Below are 23,332 nucleotides of genomic sequence, written 5' to 3' on the forward strand. Positions count from 1 at the left end.
GATGCTAAGCCTGCTTTCAGAGTGCTTGTAGAGTCATTAAGAGACACAAGATAACTGATACACTATCCCCCCATCCTTGGAGATATTCAAAACCCTTTTGCACATTGTCCTGGCAGCCTTCCAGCTGTGAGTCTGAGCATGGGGTTGGACCAGTTGACCTCCAGGGGTCCCATTTTCCCTTCCAGGGTTCCAATTTTTGATACTTAGGAAAATTTAACATTACAAATAATTTGTAGTACTTGATGCAATGTCTCAGTTCATCTGGGAAGTTTTCAAATTGAAGATAAGGAATGCATCAACATGACATATTTTAGCAGTGAACTGACAACTTCTTTAAAATGCTAACAAAAAAGTTAGAAGATAAACATATTTTATGAAATGATAGTTATTAAGCAGCCGTGGCCTAACAAGGCTACTCTTATGGTCAACTTCTAAGACAGCTATGGTTTTCTGTTTTTATATATCTTGACACAAACTGTAATTCATTTAACAAAGTTCTCAGCTTTTCTGAATCAATAGTTTAAAAGAATGAGTAAATCTTTCAAGAAAACATCTAGGACAGAGTCTAGATGTTCCTCACAGAAGAGAAATGTATCTGTTACAATTGAATTTCATTAATACTATTACATATGTATAAAACTAAAACCTAACACAAAACTTCACATCAGACATTTTTCTGCTCCTTTTTGGATCCTCTTTCAGTCACTTATTTTCATTTCAGGATTAAAATTCTGTGCTCTTTAAGGTCAATAATACTTCTTGATCCCTTTTGGGTCAGAAATTCCACCCAAGCTGTATGAACGTGGGCTAAATAAAAACTGTCCTAGGAGCAGCAATTGCAGATTTTACTGAGTTAAACCTACTGAAAGACATGGAGTAATAACATCTCACATGAGAAACATGAGAAATTCTCACGTGAGAAATTACTACTCAATGATTAAAGCAAATCCAGAGCAGATGCTCATGATAAGTCTTTAATATAATAGATAAAATAGCAAATATTAGCAAATATTGAGGACTGTTGAAGGAAGGAAAAATATTTACATTTCTTCTTGTCAGTCTACCAGCTTTCAAATACTTCAAAGTAAAAGGTTTCAAGGATTTTTATATTTCTTTCCAAATCTTTATAAGAGACAGCTACCACTAAGGAATGTGAAATTTTAAATCTATTTCCATTTGTAGAAGGGTTTTTCCAGTTGGTGAGGATATATTTAAAATGATTTTATTTATTTATTTATTTATTTTAACAAGAGAGGAAACACTCTGAGAATGAAAAAAATACTTTGCAAGGAAAGAGGGTGAGCAGATGAGATGTCCTTCTCCATCCTTGGCACTCCTGAAAATATTAGCAACGTCTCCTTTCCTGCCTCCGGAGTAACCAGCTGATTCTCCAAGTCATGCTTCGCAATGCTTCCCAACATCACCAAGTTATTTTTTATACTTCCAATCTTGCACGCTGGTTCAGGTTAATTTACATAAACCATTTCCATTTTTAGGATGTATTTATAAAGTCATTTACATAGCTGACAACTGCATATCAGTGAACGATTCAGAGCGTGGCTTCTGATCTTCTGCTAATTGAGGTTAGAAAGGCATTACTGATGTAAAAGTAATAATGATACCTTGCAACTCAGTACAAACCTACTAATAATTCAGCTGTGGAAAGAAAATAGTCTTTTGAAATACATTAAATGTCATTTTAAATCCTTGTTAGTATTACATGAAATAAAATCTTAATTTTATTTCATGGAATAAATAAAAATATTTTATTATGGTCTCCTAGAAAGAGGTTTAATTATTTTGCTGATAGTTCACAGTGTGTGCAAACAGTTTTATTTGACTTCAAAGAAATATTCTTCAGAGTTTTAGGGGAAAAAAAAAAAAGGCTCTTAAATGATTGAAGGCAGCGAGTTGGACTATTTTAAAAGCCTTGGCTAGAATTGATTACTATCAAAGCTCATAATAAGGGGTGCCTGAAAACCAGTTTTCTACAAAACAGTTCACTGAAGAACATCAAAGTTAAGATGTAACAACTCATCCAATTAACCACTTAGCAAAAGTCACCCCTAAAGGAACATACTCTCATTTTCAGCTGTCTACAATATTCATATCCCTTACGTGTGAGTGTCCAGCATGATTTAACATCTTTTGAGAATTCTGCTGGGTAGGGACTGTTGAATAGTTCAGCTCCCTCAGCACATCTCCTGTGCAGCATAACTTCCTTGCTTTTGTATTTGTACTGACCATGCACACGGCTTTAAGTAATTCATACCCCTCCACATATTTTCTTTCAGTCTAAGGAGGTCTCTCACCCTTCTTTTGCATCAGTTCACCAGGAGAGGAGTCTTATCCCAGGACACTGCATTCTGTCCCTGAATCCATTTGAACAAAAGCCCTAACAAATTTCTGTCAAATTTGAAAAGGCTTTTGGCCTTACTGGTGTTGAATTCCCACAACTAATAACACACAAGTGGAGGGAAGGATGTTTTGCAAGTTCTTAAGCTTTTCAGGCTACACACACACACACACACACACACACACACACACACAAAAAAAAACCCAACAACAACAACAACAAAAAAAAAAACCCAGAAGAGAAAGAATTCATTGCCCTTCTTGCTCACAGGAAAGCTTGGAGAAGACTGCATGTCAGGCAGCTCCCACGATCCCTCTCTTGCCCCTTCCTTCTCTCTCTGTTCCTTGGGATCCGCACCAAGGCTGCTGCCACTTAGCCAAGTGGAGACAACAGGTATGCTCACCTCAGCACCCTTGCCATGGGGACCTGAGCAGCTGATGCTGAAGAAGCTCAGCCTGAAACAGCAGAGACACGTGCAGCTCTTCTGTCTTCAGTTCTCCTCCTGCAGAAACCCCTGCGCCTGTGAGCACCTCAGGGTGCAGGGATCCTTCTGAATGCTGCTGGCTGCTTCTCTCCCTCCTGGCAGTGCCATAAGGGAGAGATGAATTTCCTCTTTGTGACAATCACTGGGTGGGGGATGCAGGGATGGTCAAGAGAAAGCTTTGAAAAAATCAGTTCGTAGTATACAATAGAACAAATCTGCTTATTTTTAACTGCCTTCATCTAAATTTTCAAAAATTCTTATGAATCTGTTAAAGAGTGATATCATATATTTCTTTATCATTCTTAAAATGAGCTTTTGCTCCATAAATTCTGTAATTCTTAAGAATGGATTCTTATTACCAGTAAGTGCACACATGGAATTTGTAGCTACTCCATAATAAAAAATGACCTTGAAGAGCCTCACATGAAAGCCGTTTGTATATAGCTGTTTGATGATGTGTGTAAACATGATTTTGCAAACTTGTCTATGCATTCTGTGGGCTTTTTTTAATAAAACTGGAAATTCCAGTGCAACAACACCGTAACAAAGTATATAGTTTCTTTTATCAAATGTACACGGTTTCTAGAAAAAAAAAAAAATCCTCATATTGTAAAGACATGTACAAATATATATTTTATATACTATGTTGCATTCATGTATTTCTGTTCATGAATATAATGCACATCTATATATTGGTTTGCACATCTATATATTTTTCCTTCAAATGGCTTCCTTGTTGCTAAAATGTGGCATAAATGTAATGCTCACAGTAGGATAATATACTACAGGAGTCATAAGAGTTATAAGGCATCTAGGAGAGCTGTCATGCTTTTCTATAAAACACAAGATGAACCATATCATCTGACTCGATTGCAATGCAGAAAAGGATCATTCCTCTCCCACTGACTGATGAAGGAATCATGTCTCCCTATGTAATCTACATGATATATCAGGTCATTCGTTTCTGCTGCAACACAAATAGTGGACATCATTCTTTCTCTGACTATGAATAACACTTTTCTTTCCTAAGCCACATTTCAAGGCATTAGAACACATTAGTAAAAATGATTAAATAAACCTCTTAAAATCCTTGGCAAGAAATTAACATTTTAGTGACAGGGAAAAAGAGGAACAGGGATGTTTTTTGGTTCCATCCCAGAATTTATTTTCAAAGTTTAGAATCCAATCATCCCCCTTGTCCATCCTGTATATCACTTTCTAGGAACATTTTCTGAGCTGTCATGTGCACTTTGTGCTGCAAGAGAAATGAGGAAATGTTGCCCCCTTTCCAGCAGCAGCATGTGAGTACACACTGAGTCTCACTTGTCACATACCACCATGTTAAGAGGCAGAAACCTGGAATTAGAGCCAGACCTGCTCTCCTGGCAGGTCACTGAGATTTTCTCTGAGACTTGGCCCAGGATATTTTGTTTCCTATGATTAATAAAGACCATGAGTCATGTCCTAGAGAGGTGGATTCAGTGCCATGTGCACACGCACGTTGACTTGCACACATATGGCACGTGCTGGATGTGTTACACGAACATCCAACCAGCTGCACACCAGCAGTGGCTCCAGTCCTCCAATCTGATGTCTGGCACAGGATGAGCAGACCTGTATGTGCCAAGCAAGTGCCAGGCACAAGGAGCAGGTGCCTCAGACATGCCTTTTTTGATGTCTGGTTTTGCTGGTTTTCCCAGGCTTCTTTCTGTTACTAATTTCTTAAGAACTGTAGTCTCTGGAAAAAGTCTGAAGCAATTTGGACAATACATTTGGACAATGTTCTCAGGCATGTGGTGTAATTCTTGGGTCTGTCCTTGTGGAAGCCTTTTAACTCAGGATATTCTGTGATTAATATACAGTCAGCCACTTTACATTTGGCCACGATTTGTCAAGATACAGAAAACTGCATCTTGTAAGACATGATCATGTGGCCAGAATCATCGCTACTTTTCCTGTGGTCTGTGATCTATACTGACCTATGAAGGAGGAATGTGGTCCAAAGTTTATCCTGCTGACACCACTGAGCAGGAAGCCATCAGAGGAGCTTTTGAAGCCAGGTCCATGACCATGTATCCTGTCAGGAAATAGGAATTCTCACTGGGGTACTAGTATACTTCATTTAGTAATTCCTAAAGCATAGCTTTCACATATTTATGGAATACATAAATTAAAATACAGTCATATTGAGTAACTACTTTTATTGTAATGAATGAGGTTATGCTAGTAATCTCATTTGAAGAAAAATTACCTTTATAACTAAAGATTCATGAATACGAAATTCAGATATGCTGTATATATTTTCTTTTCCACCAGTAGAGTGTATGGACATTCAGTAAACTAACATTTGTATTTTAACTCCATGAATTTCCAACAGAAGTACAACTAATCAGCATTTGGATTCAACTCAGAAACATCACTCTGAGTAGAGTTTGTTTTGTCTAGTGTCCTCTCCATCCTTCCTGAAGCCTTCCAGGAAAAGATATTCTCTAGAAACCACCAGCCTGACTCTTTCTCTTGACTCGGGATTTCATTGAAGAGATTTGGATAAGAAAGTTCCATTAAATAATTGGATTCTAGGTAAAAGGATTCAAAAATACCAACCCATATTTATTCAGCTATGAAGAACTACAGATTATTCAAGGATTATCTGAGCAGCAGGGATATCAAATGGTGTTGACTAAGTGGGACAAACTGAATAAGGTCTCCTTAGCAAAGCGTAAAAGGGAAAGAAAAAGTATTTAAGAGACCTGCTTAATTTGTCACAAGTCAAACAGCAGGGAACGGAGTGCCAGTAATCCAAGGCCAGCACTGAAAGTAAAAGACAGAAGAGCAGTCCAGCAGACTTTGAGCTGTAAGCCAGGAGTCGAACCACAACAAAGAGCCAGCTGGTGGACCTTGAACCAAGGAGCAACCCACCGCTAGACATGGGCTGGTGGACCTCAAGTCATCCACAGCAGGATGCAGGTTTCATGCACTTGAACTGGGGTTAAAAGGGGTAGAAACTTTTAACCGTATCTCCAGACCTTTTGCCCAACATGGTCCCTAAAGTGATAGAGGATACTGGTTATTGTCCAAGTGTGGGTTTCTGAGTACAGCTTGTGTCAATGTAGATGGTTTGTGTGTACTGGCATAGATGTGTAGAATATAATGTAATTCAAACTCATAAATCATGTCCTTTTTGACCACACAAGTGATGACGACTTTTCAAGTTATTTTCAAGTAAATATTACTTCTGATGGTGAATGGTCTTCAGGAGATGGAATCTTTCTTCATGGCGTAGCATAAAATATAACCTAAGTTTGATTTTATCTACATTTACAGAAAACCATGAAGAGACCTTATGACTTACCTCTGAAACATAGTGATTCTTCCTACACTATAATTATGTCAGTCTTTGATCCCATGCAAAAAAAAATGATGCAATTTTGTTATAAGTTTCATTAAAAGTTAGATATTGTGTTCAGATTTTCAGTAGGTAAAACCAGCTTTTTCTTAGAAGTGAATTGAGGCATCTTTGTGGAGAACAATGTTACACTTTCTCCCTGTTTGCTATACTGCATCAAACAAACAATATAAATACAGAAATTAAATATGTATTCCTGTGTCCCAGTGTAGTGCTATGCAGAAACACACAAGAAAACTCAGATTGAGCCACCACAGGACAGAAAGTCACATTGTCCCATCAGCACAGTGCTCTGTCCAGCACAGGTAATTAACCCAGCTGCTTCCATGCAACAGTCTAACAAAGTGATCTTTATAAAGGTGCTTTGAATGGACAATTTGCTTATAATGGTCTTTCTGGAAAACAGGTGGCTCGCAAGAGCTTTTGCAGATTTATGTTCAAGCATTAGCTTCACTAATTAATCAGCAAATAAATTGGTTTGTCCATGACTTGTTGACTCGTGAGAAAACTAAAGAGAGTTCTCTCAGGAAGGAAGTTCGCGATCGTTTGTTTTTTACTTCTTAAGTAATTCTTTAGTGGCCAAGAACAAAGGTAGAATAAAGCTAGCTCCAATATCCAGGAATCTTGATTCACATTCTCAGTTTTGCCTTGCAGGACAAAGAAACAAGCACGATGTTTGCTACATCTGTCTTGAAAAATATCCTGTAGGAAAATGCTCTGCGAGTCTGCAAAATAGTGTCCCCTTCACTGAAACTCACTGTGCTCAAAGTCGCTGTTTTTATTGAATTCTCTGTTTTAACTGGTGAAAGCCTTTCCCACATATTTGAAAGGTCAAAATAAACATAACACAAATCATCAAATTAGTATTTAATTGCATCTTACAGAGGATTGGGACTGTGTGCTCCATTCATCCCATACATTTTTCTGCTGAAATGAAAAATTACTTTGACTTCCAGTTTTTATTTTAAATGTATTAGTCCTCCTCTTTAGATATTACAGTTATTAATGCTCAGGCTGCTGCCATGGCTCTGAATTCTTATCATTCACTTTGCTGATATTATTACCCAGTCAAAGCTGACATCAGAAATGGTACCTTAATATTAGAGGAAGAAATCATGACTGGAATTATTCATAGTTTACACAGCATACACTACTTGGGAGACAAAGAATCAGCAGAGGTGGTTTTTTAATAAAAATTTATAGCTTGATCTAAAGTCAATACAAAAATTCTCCAAGACTTCAGTAGATTTTGATTCTAGCCCCACGTAATGAAATTTAGAAGGGAGACAGCAGTTGTGTCCATAACCTCTCTTCTCTGTTTTGATGTAATTTAACAGTACCGACAACAAATTTATAAAAATACAGTTGATATTTCTGGGTGTGTTCCCTGTAGAATCAAACAGGAGTCAGAGCAGTTTATGAGACTAAAAAGCAACTGAAGGAGAGAATAAGAATAATCACAGGATTTTGCAATGAAGTAAATAATAATTATAATTAAATTGAGCTAATACAAGGCTCAATACTTCCCTAATGCAACTTATATCAAAGTGAGAAAAAGATGCCTTCACTGTTCACAAATTTTAAAAGTGTTGTAAAGGTGAAAATGACCATACTTTCTCACTAGAGACTTTCTGCTGATGCAACTACAGATACTGTATCTCTTTCCCCCAGGTGGTTCATCGCTGCTGATGTGTATCTGACAAACTAAGCTTCCTGAGGGACCTCTACTGTGACTGTAAAATGGAGATGATCCTGAAATCAGGAACAAGAAAATAGTGTGGAATGTGTTCGGCCACAACTTTTTGTAAATGCAAACTGGAAATTTTGCTCTAAGTATGTTTACTGAGTTGTGAAATCTTATTATAGGTTTATGTGATTTTTCAGCTTTTAACCATACACATATGCAAAGCTATGAGATAGGAGGCCTTTACAGCTACAAAGTGTTAATGATCCTTTGAATCTGTGTATGGGAAGGCTTAGGGTGACTAGGCAGGGATTAATACATGTATTCAAGGAAGCTCCTCTGATTCCAGCAACATGGTTTTATATAAGATTACAGGAGTTGTCAGAATTTTGTCCAGGTAGATATCTTCTTGGTTATCTTCTAAAAACAACAAAAGGCTATTTTAGCAGATAATATATAACTGTCTTATTAATATAACATCATTAAAAAATATTTAGAGTACAAAATGAGATTAAATGAGTCTTTATTCCAGAAGGAAGGTGCCAGCTATGATGGAAGTGCTTTGAGAGCAGAAACAGTCATGTTTTTTGCCAGTATTGAATAAAGTTTTGAACCATCATGTTGGGTGACACCAACAGGTCTCAGTGATTGGTTGCAGTGATTTACATATGGACTCATCATTAAAGAATTTAATGACGACTGTACATACTATTCCTCTGGTGACTTGGATGGTTAATTCTTTTCTGGAAAATCTGGGTGGCAATGAGCTGCGGCCTCCTGCAGCCATTTAAAATCTTACAGAAGTTGTGGGTTTACACAGTATTTGGTTTTCCCAATGGCATTATTTGGAGAATGCAACCAGGAAGAATAAGGCTGATGACAAACTAAGCTCACTATCAGCTTTGTCAGCTTAACAGCATGGGAGCAAAGTCCTAAATTATTTCACTGTGTTTGTTAGAACAGGAGCATTTTGAAAGTTCTCATTTGCTAAATAGTCTTAGAACAAACCAAGATATTAATTGACAAGAATAGTGACGAAAGATGCTGATGTTACTCCTGTATGAAGATACTGAGGCTAATTAAAAGAGTCTGTTTTCTTGTGCTGCTTCTCTGTCAATAATGTGTTAGTTTTATTTAGAAATGTCAGTTGCTATTTAATTGCACAATGAATCAAAATTTAATTAGCAAGTGGGTTTTTTAAATAATTGAAACTTACTGCTTAACAAAACATTGATTGAAATACTTGATACTAAACATTATATCATGTGATATCTGCTTTTCAACTTGCTAATGATGTCTGTGACTAGTCAGGCTGTTTTCACAATCTATAATTGTTTTAAGTAGCAAGTTAATAATGAAGACTGTAAAAGTTTGTTTTTTAAACATGTAAAAACACTGAAATTCTTGTTACTTATTTAATAATTTGATTAAAATCTTGTCATTATTATATCATGTTAGTAAGAGTCATGAGTTTTCAGTTGTGTGTTGGAAGACTGATTTTACAGGATGTTTGAATCAGATTTCTTGTGGATTTTTTTTTTTTTTTCCTTTTTATTGCTTTTGCTGTGGAGTCATGGAGTAATCCACTAATAAAATCTATGGGCTGTTTGCTATATAAATGTATGCATCTAGTTTAATCTAAGTCAGTAAAGAGAACGAGTAGAAGTCAGTAAAGAGTCTGTAAAAATAGTAGCAGTGATAGGACAGTCAGTAGGACATGGAATGCTCTTATAGAAGACACCAATTTTGGTTTTTTAAACAGTAAATTGTTCACTAATATTTTGTGGAAAGGAAGCTGACATGCACATTGCCTCAGCAGGGTGTCTGACAATGACACACCTGTAGCAGGCTACTGTTAAAAGATTGTCAAAGCATTGACAAGACAGTTAAGCTTGCAGGCTTTTTTTTTTTTTTTTTTTTTTTTTTTTTTTTTTTTTTTAAACATGCTTTTTCTTCCTGCGTGTTGTCACTGGTAAACAAGACATTGACAAGTCACTAATTTTAAACCACTTGCTGACTACACATTTAGGCTTCCTGGCAGGAAGGACTGCAGATGCCACGGAGCAGCTGCAGCCACATCTGCTAGCTACCCATGCACAGCTGGTTTGTGAGGCTGAGGGGTTCAGGGCACCGTGTCCATGCAGGGAGCTGCCAGGGAATGGGCCAGAAAGCCAACAGCAGGACAGCTAATCACATCTACGGAAAAATTGTCTATATTCCACGGACTTGTTCAGTGAAATCATTAACAGGAATACAAGTTGCTCCATGGAAATATGACATAAATATAGAGAATATTAATGACATCCAGCTGACCTCTGTGTCCAGCCTCTGCTGTGAGATGGAATCGTGATTTCCTTACTGTAATGCCAGGGGTTCTACAGAATTAACTTTCTTATAAGGTACTTCCAGTGTATGAAAAAACCATAAATTCAGTATGACTAAAATGGATTTGAAACATTAATCATGTCAGTATCATTTTCATGCTTTGCTGTAAGAAACTGTAGAATTAAATGTGATATTTATAAGTTGCATATAGAGTCAAGATGCTATTTCACATCATAAGGAGATTATATATCTATATGCTATGAGTTGTGAGCAGTTTATATGTGGTTAATTGGAATTTTATTTTACAGAAAATGTAAGCAAAAATGAAAAATGAGCCCCTTAACATGAATTATAACAATCCTTGTCGAGAGATATACATTTTACCCAGTTATGTACAAAACCATGTTTACTGAAAAATGGAAGATGAGTCATGTGGGGGGAAAAAAAAGGTGTTATATAACATGCAAATACTGTAAAGACAAGTGTTTTCATATAGCAATGTCACCAAATGCAATCATTTTCTTGGATAGTGTATGAAGACAAAAATGTAAATAAAACTACACCTAACAAAGAGAGAGAGACTCAGGCCAGCTGTTACGAAAAGACATTTCCTACTGTCTCCCAAAACTTCAGTTTTAATTCTCTAATTACTCGTTAAATAGACTGTCACACTAGCCCTTCTTCAAAAACTGTGATGAGAACATTGCTCCTAACAGAGCCCTAGTTCAAATCTCAAGCACTGAGGAAGAAGGTTTTCTCAGAATCTGTTTGTTTTCTGTAAATTTTGCAACATCTAAATTTTGCTCCTCTAAGCATGTAATCCTTTAAGAGACCTCTTCGCCCCAGCAAAGTAAGAAATGTCTGTGAAGTTCAGATGGTTTTACTTCAGAGCTCATCTTTCAGTTTCAATCTGGTGATAGCACTTTTCCCTTCTTTGAAGCAACTGATGCATTTCCCTGAACTGCTGTAAATCGAGTCTCAGGTTATGGATAATGGCAGCTAGCAAATTCCTGTAAGAATTGCTGAGTTCCAGACAGAACCCCATGGAGATTAGGTTCACAGTGAGCACTGCAGGGGACAGCCCTGCAGCTCATTTCTTCTCCTTGGCCTTCTCTTTTACAGATGTGCAAATGATGCTGTACTTGAAATTTTGGATAAACAGCTTAAACTATCAAAAATTAAATAAAGAGTAATCCTCTGCATTAACTAACTTTACTCTTTGTAATGTTGTTTGAGACACAGGCATCCAGAGGTGACAGTGACGTAAATAAATCAGCAGCTTCTCTGTGTCCGTCCTGAAGTTGGACAGATACAAGACTCAGGCCTCAAATGCATTTCTACAAATGGAGAGAAAAGAAATGCTGCAATTATTTGTAAGTTTATTCACTGCAAAAGGAGGCTAGGGGTGTCTTACAGCAATTACACAGGAGGTCAGAAGGATGCAAACAGGATGCCATGGGCCTTCTTATTGACCAGAGCTATTTTATTCTTCCTTCTACAACTTGCCTGCCGAGGTGGAGACTCCCGGTCTACTGCAAGCTCACTAGAGAAGGAGCTGCAGTCTGTGTTTATAAAGCTTGTACAAATGGAAGCAGGTGCTGGTCCAATACTGAGGGTCCTAGTTCCTACCAGAACACAAACACCAGAGCAATCAATGAAAAGGCAGCCTGTTGTAGCTGGAAAGGCAGTTCAGCCTCTTTAGTCCAGGGGACACCACACCTGAAATAGCAAACTCGGAACGGACTCAGTGGTGTTTGCTTTACATTGGAATACTGATAAATCCTGCAGGTATCATCCTGGCAAATAAATTCAATTCACTGGTGTAGAGTGAATCACACCTTTCATGCAAGCAGACAAAACCCACATGTGCTAAAGCATTGCAAAGGGTTAAAGAACGAAGAAGTTATCTTCGAAAAAAAAATTTAATTCATTCAATAATAATGTAAGCCTCAAGTTTCCAGTCCAAGTTTCTGTATGCTGCAGTGGCATGCCTGTCACTTCTAAATAAACGGTCGACGGGAAAAAGAAGTGAAAAGCTCCTCTGAGCACAATTTAAATTGTTTCGGCAGTTTGTTGCTGCCCCCGGCCGGGACTACAGCCCCCAGCAGCCCCCGCGCGGCCCCGCCCCGCCCCTGGCGCGCACCCAGCGGGCCGCGCGCGGAGCGCTGTCGTGGCGCTGGCGGGTGAAGGGTTCGCGGCCGCCGCGCCAAGCCCCGCCGAGCCCCGCCGAGCCGTGTTCCTGCGGCTCTCCCGGCCTCCTCCTCATCCTCCTCTTCTTCTTCCTCCTTCTCCTCGTCCCGCTCCTCCCGCGGCAGCTTAGGGCAGAGCCATGAGGCGCGCGGGGTTGGGTAAGCGCGGCGGCGGGGCCGGGCCGCGACACGGGCAGGGCCCGGCCCCTGTCAGGGCTCGGGGCGGGGGAGGCGTGAGGGGCTGCGGCCGTGGGTGCCGGGCTGTGGCAGGGCTCGGCAGCTTTGGCGGGGAAAGGCCGGTACCCCTGCCTCTGCCTCTCCTTCTGACCCAGCTGGATTTACGGAGCAGCGCTAGGGTTTGTGTTTTATCATAGAATCATAGGATTTGGTGTGGAAGTGACTTCAAAGACCATCTAGGTCCACCCCTCCCATGCCGTGACACCTTCCTCTAGACCAGGTTTCTCAGAGGCCCATCCACCCTGGCCTTGAACACTTCCAGGGATGGGGCATCCACCGCTTCATTAGGCAGCCTGCTCCAGTTTATCACCACCCTCGCAGTAAAGCATTATTTTCTAATATTGGATTTAAATCTACTGTCTTTCAATCAACTTGTTCTCTATGTCCTGTCACTACATGCTCTTGGCCCATTTAGTTGTGCTATTCTGTCAAGTCCTTTCCAAATTCAGAAATGGTTTGGGTTTTTTTGTTTTTTTAAGCACTTCTGTATGTTTTCATGCCATGTTTAGGGAGTAAAAAACTATTATAAACTTATTAGATATAATCTGGTGCAAATTGAGAAATCCTTGCAGAGTTCCTGCTGAGTGTTCTGAGCGGCTTAGGCCTCATTTTTCAGCCAGCAGTCATGTTGATGACTAGAAGGAAACTTTGAACTCCCACGTCATGTTCTACAACCTTGTGGGTGCTGTGACGGCACTGTAAAGCTTAGGACATGTTTACACCTCTGAAATATATGACAGTTCTGGGGCTTCCTCCTAGGAAGTGTTTAGGGCTAAACCAGGTGTGGCTGACACTACCCTAGATTTACTCCTACACTTCAGATTTGTATTGTGTAGTAGTATTTTCATGAAATAAAACAAATCTTGGGAACGCTTCTGTGTGAATCAAGACAAGTGTTAGGATATTTATCATTAAAAAGTGGACATTTGATAGTGCTTAGGTCTTCAGTCCTTTCCTTTGTCAGACTGACAGCTCCCTCTTGGCTGGAGTGAAGGCCACCCAGCTGTGTGCTGTTTCTGAAGAGGGAATGGATGTTTATGCAAGGAGTTCTGAAGAAAGAGCATGCCTGCTTTTAGGCTGTCTCTGGCAAACAATGCCTTAAGGATCATCCTGAAACTGCTTCTTAAAAAAATCTTCCGGGAGGTGAAGCAGAACACTTGAACGTCTGTTATCAGCTGCAGTAAAATTTTCTGCTGTACTTTGACATTTCAGCTATCACTTCGGAAGTAGAAGCTGGGTACCAGCACCTCTACAGTTGTCACCAGCGACCTGGCACCTCTCTCTTAGCCTGCAGTTCTGTTTGGTCATGTCCCTGTTACGTGTCAATGAGCAGTGGAGCAGGACAGCCCATAGAACTGCCACGCTAAAGTCTCTGTGCTTCCCATGAAGACTTGTAGCCAGGCTTCTTCCCTGTGCTTCCTATGACATAAAAAGAAGCAGCTGTCCCTGTTGAAGAGCTTTGGGGCACTTGTTCGCATCTGTATTGTCACAGTCCATTAAAGAGACCATTTAGGAGTTTTGGTGTTTTGGCATGGAGCTGTATGGTATATTATAATCCAAATCATCTGTCACTTGGTGGGAAGCACTGTAGTTAGATGCACTTGTAAAATCAGACAAAGTGAGGACAACCCAGACTCTATAAATCGTAACATTTTAGTTACATTTCTGTGTTAGGCATTGGTACTTTTAATTTAAATAATTTAGGTCAGGGTAAAAAGGCTTTTTGACTCACTGTGATGAAATAGAAACATACATTTCATTGCAGTCTACAACTTCCTTGTGAAGGGAAGAGGAGGGGCAGGCACTGATCTCTTTGGTCACCAGGGAAAGGACACAAGGGAGTAGCCTAAAGTTGTGTCAGGGGAAGTTTAGGTTTGGTATTGGGAAAAGGTTTTTCTCCCAGAGGGTGGCTGGGCATTGGATCAGGCTCCCAGGGAACTGTCACAGCACCAGCCTGACAGAGCTCCAGAAGCATTTGGACAACACTGTTGGCCACATGGTGTGACTCATGAAGATGGTCCTGTGCAGCACCAGGAGTTGGGCTGGGATCATCCTTGTAGGTCCCTTCTCACTCAGAAGATGCGGTGATTCAGTCTTATTGAAGATCTGTCTAGCTTAACTTGGAGAGTAACAGTTTACAAGTACAAGTGAAAAAAATCTTCATTACTAAGATATAAAGGATGGCTTAATGGGTGAATATAAAATATCAAAATAGCATTGTGATGCTCTATTTTAAAATATTAATATTATGTATGCCCAGCATACAATGAAGCTTTCTGAGACAGAGCTCTCAATGTGAATGTGGTTGGTGTCTCTTCTCTCCTTTTTTCCTCAAAACCAAAAAATCCACCCAAACACAAAAGTCTTTAAAGTGTATTTAAAAGGCATTCAATTTTAGTGTGCCATTCTGACTAGGCAAGAAAATATTTACTTATATTTAAAAAATATATCTTAATATTGTAACTGGATTTTTAGTTGAATTAACCTAGTGGGATCTTTATCATAAAGCTTATAGTAGTTCTTTTTTGGTTGCCTAAGTCTTCATTGTTTTCAATGCTTAGATTGGAGGTCTAAGGCTGATTTTTGTCTTGAGTAGGTATGACTTTCATTCTCCTGTGCCCATGCTGCTGTCCAGCTGCTGTCTGTAGGAGATCTTTATTAGAGGTTGGAGGATGTGAATGTGTGGGGCTGAGCAGCTTTCGTTCCCTTCTGCCCCATATACTGGCCTGACTCAGTTGTCTGGAAGTCAGAAGTGTCTGAACAGTCCTGAAGCTCCATCACCCAAGAACAAAGGCAGGAGTGAGAACAGAACTGCAGAAACAGCAGTGCTCTGCTCAGAGGCCTGGATGCTGCTCTGGGGTCTTGTTTATAAAGAAACTCGTGTGATCATAGTATAGTTTCCCTTTTAAATGTGTGATCAAGTGATATTTTTCTTTGTCAGAGAACGGTCTCAATTCCTATTTTCAGTTTGATTTACCACATGTAATGGCCTCAATGTTTCGTTCACATCTCCATGAAGTGCCTGGACTGATTTCCATAGAACTCATCTGAAAACAGTATCAAGGAAAAAAAAATTACAGCCATTCCTCAGTTTCTCTTCTTTTATTTCCATATTGAAGGATAACTTCTGCAGTTAGAAAAAGGTTGAGTCCCTGTTTCAGGAACATGCAGAACTATTGCTCCAGTGGTGTTGTCTGTCTCTGACTACAGGTGATGGAGCAGCTGCAGGGAGCTATGGCTATACCAACAGTGGCTACAGTGTTTATGAAGAAGAGAACGACAGGTTAACAGAAAGTCTGCGTACAAAAGTCAGTGCCATTAAATCGGTACGTATTTAACTATCACCACAGTCATAACATTCAATTACACAAATCAGGGAAGCAGTAGACTTAGTTTAAGACAAGAATTTAAAACTGTGATGTGTTAACCTGGTTGGATGTCAGGTGACCAACAAAGCTGCTCTATCACTCCTCAGGTGGATGGGCAGGGGAGGAAAAAGTCCAATAAAAGGTTCATGCATCAAGATAAGGGCAGGGAGATCACTAACCAATTACCATCATGAGCAAAACAGACTCGACCTGGGGAAATGAATTTACTGACACTCAAATCAGTAGGGTAATGAGAAATAAAAGACTTAAAATGCCTTGCCACTACTTTTCCCTTTTTCCTAGGCTCAACTTCATTCACTCCCAGTTTTCTCTACTTCTTAACCCTCACTGTGCAGGGGAACGGGGAATGGGAGTTGCAAAAAAATACGTAATGTGAAAACAGCTCTTAGAAATAGCATGCTGATATCCTCTGAAGGAAAAGTTTGGTGTTCTGATGATTCTGGTTCCTTTCAGAGAATGAGGACGTCTTTCAAACAGGACTCACTGAAAGACAGCTTTGAGATTAAAGTTGTGTGGATTTCTCGAAATGTGGAATCCATTTCTTGGATTTCTTGTGGATTTCTTAAAGTTTTATAAAGCACATTCCAGGGAATTTTTCAGGCCTGAACACACTTGAAGTCTTACTGCTAATACTGTTGCTTAAAATTGGTTTAGTTTCAAAGAGAAATTAAACAAGTTTAGAATGAGAATTTGGGGAAAGTTAAGGGGTAAAAAAAAGCTTTGACCTTTGTTATCAAATTTAATTTCTTGTCTCCTACTGTAGCATGATAAATTTCAAAATCCATGTATGTCAACAGAGCAGTTCGTGGTGCCCCAAGGAGCTCCTTCTGGAGTTGCATCTTTTAGTGCAATGGGATAATCTTGGCAGATGGAATAGCCTTCACATAAATCTTCCAAGAAACCTTACGTAAAGTTAGTTTCACTCTTGATTGGAATGCATCAGTACAAGATAATGAGATTCAAGTTTTGACATGTGAAAACAAATGGGTTTTGGCGCATCCGTAGCATGGAGGCCTGGAGTGCATTTCCCTCCATCCCAGGAGTTGAGCAGGTTGTTCAAGGCCCGTGTGCTGAAAACAGGAATAGCTGCTAAGAGTCAGGCTCAGTGCCAGTTCTCCTCTGTTTAACTCCAGAGCTGCTTTAGGCCAGGGCTCTTCTGGCTGGCTCACACCCTTGTGATGTTGCAGCTGTGTTGCAGCTCCAGCTGTGCCTGGTCCCATACCTCCCTGATTCCAACCCTAGCCTGACTTCATTTTCTGGCTTGACCTGGGACCTGTGTCAGGCTTCTGCCCTGGCCGTTGCTGGCCCTGGTCACTGTCTCAGGACTGGCTCTCCCTGGCCTGTGCCACTTTCCGCTTTGTCCTGCAGCGCCCTTCTGTCCTGTGGCACAGAGCAGAGAGGGGCTACATAAGCTCGCTGCAGAAAGTCCCATTCATAGCACAGCAAGCAGCTTGTCAAAAGAGATGTTCGCAGGTTACAAGTGTCAGCTCCAGCAACACACCTTGAGTCAAACCAATGCTCATGGTTCTCTCTGCTGTGTGCCAGCAGTTTTAACAGTTGTTCCAGGAAATGGGTAATTGCTACTTCAGACTTGACTACATCTTGAGTTTTTAAAAGTCCATGCAATAATTCAAGATGTTATTTGGAAAAGGAGAAGAGGACGATTGAGAACTTTCTGTGACTCTTTAGAGTCATCTAGTCAGCTGAAAAAATCTTTATTTCCGTAAGAGTTACTGATAGAATATTGTTGTGCATATTGTTTTTTGAAAATATCAGCTATTGCTTTCACTAGGGAAATGCTAGTCATGTGTTTTTGACTGGATTCTCTATATATTAACTGATTACTCATATTGCATACTTTTGGGGTTTGTTTTTGGTTTTTTTAATAGCTTTCCATTGAAATTGGAACAGAAGTTAAAAACCAGAATAAAATGTTATCAGAAATGGTAAGTATTTAATAATTAGCTTTCTTTTAAAATGAGTCAGGATTAGAAGTCAATAATGTAAAGCATCCTATCTTTTAGTATGACCACTGGTATTAAAATGCTGACAGCTTATTGTTGACTGTAACATGTGACTGATTTGTCAGCAATAATCAGTATTTCTGCTCAAAAAGATAAGATGTGCAAATACATTATTCTTAAGGCACAACCAAGATCTTTAGGCTACAGATACGAGTATAGGTTTTCAATTAGCAAATGTCTAGTACCATTAAAAAGGCACTTCTGTATTTAATTATATTCAAGAATTGGAGAAGGAAGCAAAAAATAAGGGAGTAAGAAATGCTTTTTTTGCTTACATTTTGCTTTGACTTGGGGTAAAAATAGCACTGGATAAATGGGTGAATATTTTCCGGGTTAATTTTTGCCTCTAAAATAATTTTACTTTTGGAAGCTTTGAAAGAACAGGGAAAACTATATTTAGTGAGATGTAAGGGTATTTATTTTCTAAGAGTAACATGTTTTTTGTTCTTTTGTTTGCTTGGTTTTTGCCTTTTTTTTTTTTTTTAATGTAGGAGAATGATTTTGACTCTACAGGTGGACTTCTAGGTGCAACTATGGGCAGACTGAGGACACTTTCCAGAGGAAGCCAGACAAAGCTATTATGCTACATGATGCTCTTTTCATTATTTGTTTTTTTTGTAATATACTGGATTATTAAACTGAGGTGATGCATATTACCTCTGCTTTACATTGATTAATTTCAGCTGTAGTCTTAGTTAATGAAGACATTGATTTTAAGTGGCACATTTTGTGGATAAAACACAGTGAAATTGTTGTAAATTGCATTAACAATTAATGCGAAGTTATATATAGTTTTCTTAATGTATCAGTTTTTTCCACCATCCCTGTTTTGGGGGGATTATTTGTAAATATGCAGAAACTCCTAGTGTAGCGGGATGGTTCTTTTAGGGGAAAATAGTTTTTAGAATTGATTGAAAAAATTCAAAGGATAATGGTTATTTGAAAATGAAGTAATTGCAGAATTTCAAGGCTTTATTTTTCATTCTGCTTTTCATTCTGGGCCATGCTCTAAATTAGAGCTCCAGTTTCAGGCATGTAGTAATTTTGGTTGCAAAAGCACAAAGAATATGTGGATCTTTCTAAACAGATCTTACCTGTGGATTTTTAAAAGGCTGGCCTGAAGCTAGCAAATGTAATACTGCTACCCCCAAAAATTAATTTTGTGGCTAGATCTGATAATGTTTAAGTAGCTTAAACAACTTTGTGTGTTTTGGCAAGAAGTTACTTAAAACTGGATTTTTATTTTTTAATTTAAATGTGACAGATCATGTTTACACATCTACTTTTTTAAGCAAATGCCTTTCACCATTGGGACCAACCAATATGGACACAGTACAAATGTTTTCTTTATATTTAAAGTATTTAAAACTGAAATGATTCCATTGAATCACTTGAACTATTACTGTTACTATGTTTACTTTTCAATTAGTGGTAGTCCCTAAATTTACAGTGCATGTTGTCTGAAATACTATGGCAGATATTCTGAATTTTATATTAAAGTATATTATGATGCATTTGTTGGAGGTGCAGTCACATTAAGGTACTTTATTTTGAAGACTTAGCTTTGGCTCACCAAGTAGTTTCTAATCACTGAGGCTATTACATTGCTGAGACTAACATTCAAAAAAAGTAAGTTTCCTAGATATTGAAATTGTATCTACAATTTTTGAAAAACTTTTCTAGAAATACTGTATTATGTGTTACCATTAAGAACCAATTATGAACTTACAAATAAAGTGTCCTGTAGTATTATGCTAGCTAGTGTTGTTTATATACATTTTTTTTCTACTGTAGAAGACCAGTGTATATTTTTTGAAAATGGTGCTGTATTTAAGGGGCAATTTTTATTTTTTTAATCAATAATACAGGCTGCCTCTTCCAGCTTAAATGGTTGTTTTAGGAAGACAAAGTAATTATGCACAGTTTTCATATTAACATTTTTATTTTTAATATTTTTCTTAATCATTATGCACAAAACATGGTACATTGCTGCTGAAGTTCAGGCCTCTGCAAGCTCAGATACAGCTGTTTGTAGAATTATTCAAAAAAAAAAATTTAACACTGCTCCCATCACCAAAAGTCCATGACAGAGTGGAAAACAAATGGATACGGATTTGGCAAAGTTGACAGAGCTCATTTTGATGATTGCTTGCTAAAAGTGAAAGATAGGGAAGGTACCTGTAATTGAGAGGAAAGGCACTCTTCTGGGGTTTGATTATGGCAGGGAATCATTTGTCACATAATTAGTCATCTTGAAAGCAAAGCTATATACAGAAATGAGATTAAGCTACATAGCTTCCATTCATATGGAATTTCTGTTTTGTTATTGTCAGATCCTCCAAATTGTAGCTAAAGCTTGATTAAAGAACACTTTTTTTCTGTGTGCGTAGCATGGGTCATTGGAAAACTTAAGTAAACCCCTGAAAAAATGGAATGCAGGAGGCTGCAAGCTTTCAGAGTGCTTCATATCAACAAAAAAATGACTCTGGAAAACACAGAGAAAAAACAAGGTGAAAGACCTTGATGTGCATTTTGATAGCAAAATTACTGATCTGTTTTGTGCTCAAAGCATACTGGCTGCTTGTCACCTTCAGTGTGCAGTGCAAACCATGCTCTTGCTTTCTTAATTTTCAAGGAATGGAGATGCGTCACTTTCTTGGAAGTATATCCATGTATTTGCATATGATGGAAAGCATGGTTTCATCTGTGCCACCTCCTATTGACATCAATCTGAAGTCCCTGCAGAAATATAAAGGGTAGACTTGAAGGTTTGCATGCTGTTCTGACGGTGCTCTGCTGGACAGCTCGCACAGAATTACTTACACATTGCATACAAACACCACATGCTTACAGAACACCTCATGCACTGACTCCTGGGCAGGTGCTCTGTGATGCTTCCCACAACAACCCTGCTGGTCCTGTCCCAAACCTGTAGGTGCCTAAGCCTGCAGTTGAACTGTAGGAGGGGAGAGAGCTTTTCCAGGGCCAGCAGCAAAAAGCATTGCAGCCCTTAAATCTACTTAACTGTGGTAAAAGAGTCGACCAGCATGTGAGGTACTGGAGAGTTGCACAGAAAGGGTAAAATTTCCATTCATGGTTTTTAACCAATCCAGGTTTTCCTAGTGGCTATGTAAGATCTGGTAAAAGCCTTATTAGTATTATATGCTACCTTAATGTTACATAGTATAATATTACAAGTAGTGTTGTATAGTATTCTAGCGTAGTTTTATATAATCTATAGAGCTTCTGTGCTTTAAAAAATTAATGGCTGCTTCAAGAATATTTACCCTTGATTTGATATTTATAATCACACTCATTTAAAACCTTAAAAAAATTAAATTAGCCATTACCATTACTAAGTCATCCCTAACAGTATTGCCTAAGTTCCCTGTGCTAGTCACTGCTAACTACTGCAGCCTCAAGCAGTTTTACTCACAAATATTTTACCTCCTTTGGAGAAAAGAAAGAACCACTACCAGAACAATTCTAAGCTACCTCTGCTTAGTAACCTGAAGATTCCCCACCTTCCTATTGCCTTGCTGAAGGCAGCAGACCTGGAACAGTAGTAGATTGCTTGTTCTCAGTGCTGTCAAGCTTTGTCTTTGCTTTGCCAAACTGCAGAAGGCCCCTGCCAGCGCTCAGCATTTGGCATCTTCACTGTAGCAACAGCAAGTAACTAATCCTCAGAACTCCTCTGTGATGTCAATGGAAATACGCTCTCTGCAGCAGGAATTCTAGACAAGTGGGGCTTGCTTATATGAAGTTATAAGTAGGCAGTGGTAAGATCTGGCTTTGGTGGTGTGACAGACAAATCAGGCTGTCACATATGAAGACACATCTCAAAAAAACAACACCTTTTGTAGGTTTTCTGCTTGTGTGTGTCTATGAATTTGCTGATAATTACATTTTTGTCTCTTTGAGTGAGATAAGGAATGTTACAGAATCTACAGCCAGGTGACTAATGCTGATCTCTCCTCAGGAGACAGGACAGAAGGTTTCCCCCTAATTTAAGTGGATTAAGATGACAAAAGAGTCAAATTATTTTAATCTAGCAGCCCTCTTCCAGGAAAGAAACTTGCTTTCATCATAAGAAAACAAAACCATGGGATTACCTATGCTGCCAGATACTCTGTAAGGAAGCTGGGGAAGAGGACATAGTAAAGTCAGCTTGTAGATCAGTTATTTAATGTATGTTTATGGTTTAATAGTTTTATTTTTAGAATGTGTTATTAATACAGCACAAAAATATTTCAATATATATAAATATTGGAATTTAATTGCCTTTGGAAGGGACATTGTTAGGCTACTGCTGTAAAGGCTTTTGATCTGGCACAGCAACATTTTGCCTTTGATTTCTGCATCACCTTTTTGTTGCCAAATGACAGAGCAGCACATCCTGAACTACCTGCAGACCTGCTGAGGTGAGCACCAACCTTTGGTGGCTTCCCCCGACCAAGGACCATGAGGAGCCAGCCTGCAGCACACCAGGCACTTTGTAAAGGTGTCATTTTGAGGGACCGAACCTCTAGCTACTTGTTGAATGTCGTTGAAGGCTGTTTTCTTTAGAGAGTGGGAGTTAACCTGAGGAAGGAGAGAACTCCAACTATTGTGTTCTAACCCTCTAAAATATTCAATGTCAAGTTAAAAAACTACACAGAGGAAGGAGAATGAGGAGCCATTCCCATCCACCAAACTCAATCCAGGTTATCAGTAACTTCTAGTTAGGTAGCAACAGGAAAAACAAAGCCCTTGTCGTCGTCAAATTGTATTTCCCATCTTCACAGAAGCCATGTCATACAGCCTTCAGAAATGTGTCAAGCACTGCTTGAACGAGAAAAAACAAGCTCCCTTTAATCTTGGACTACCCTAATTTGAAGGTTATGAGATAATGAAGTTGTTCTAATGATTAGGAACTCTAATTTATAGCCTGAAAATGTATTTCCAAATAGTGTCATCCAAAACAGTCTGCAGTTTAACATTCCTCTGTTGGCTGGTGTTGACCTCTCTGCACCCTGAGTGCCATTTGGACCTTGTTTTGCACAAGCTAAGCCATGTCTATTACCCTGCCCCTAAAACTTTGAGTCCCAGTTTTCCTGAAAATCGGGGCTGGTTCATATCCCAGTCTGAGCTCTCGCTTGTGTGTGATTTCCCTAGCCATAAAGCAGGGACAGGTACCCATTCACAACACAAGCCAAGTTTTAGATCTTGTAATGTGCTAGATGCACCTCATGACACACT

General features: G+C 39.0%; 2 protein-coding genes across 3 annotated transcripts in view; one reads left to right on the forward strand and one right to left on the reverse strand.

Moving 5' to 3' along the window:
* The first annotated feature begins 12,425 nt into the window (after positions 1–12,425).
* On the forward strand, positions 12,426–18,750 carry BET1 (Bet1 golgi vesicular membrane trafficking protein). 2 transcript variants are annotated; one of them, XM_040081887.2, is made up of 4 exons: positions 12,426–12,603; positions 15,892–16,007; positions 17,960–18,016; positions 18,586–18,750. In XM_040081887.2, the coding sequence occupies exons 1-4, from the start codon at positions 12,585–12,587 to the stop codon at positions 18,739–18,741; spliced, it is 348 nt and encodes a 115-aa protein (XP_039937821.1). In that variant the 5' UTR covers positions 12,426–12,584; the 3' UTR covers positions 18,742–18,750. The 2 variants fall into 2 exon arrangements, with proteins under 2 accessions (XP_039937821.1, XP_058275337.1); XM_058419354.1 differs by having other exon boundaries at positions 18,608–18,750.
* Positions 18,751–20,017: 1,267 nt separating this feature from the next.
* LOC120760947 (probable acyl-CoA dehydrogenase 6) overlaps positions 20,018–23,332 on the reverse strand; it is an 80,903-nt gene continuing 77,588 nt past the window's right edge. The window contains exon 9 of the mRNA XM_040081771.2: positions 20,018–20,833. Coding sequence (XP_039937705.1) covers positions 20,743–20,833 — 91 coding nt within the window. The 3' untranslated portion in view covers positions 20,018–20,742. The remainder of the gene's footprint in view (positions 20,834–23,332) is intronic.

The sequence above is a fragment of the Hirundo rustica genome, chromosome 1 (genome assembly GCF_015227805.2).
Source record: "Hirundo rustica isolate bHirRus1 chromosome 1, bHirRus1.pri.v3, whole genome shotgun sequence".
NCBI classification, from domain to species: Eukaryota; Metazoa; Chordata; class Aves; order Passeriformes; family Hirundinidae; genus Hirundo; species Hirundo rustica.

What these genes read in the sequence shown, in the direction of transcription:
- BET1 (XM_040081887.2), top strand. An exon ending in AAGTCAGTGCCATTAAATCG is followed by an intron (nt 16,008 to 17,959) that starts GTACGTATTTAA and finishes TTTTTTTAATAG; the next exon opens with CTTTCCATTGAAATTGGAAC. An exon ending in ATAAAATGTTATCAGAAATG is followed by an intron (nt 18,017 to 18,585) that starts GTAAGTATTTAA and finishes TTTTTAATGTAG; the next exon opens with GAGAATGATTTTGACTCTAC.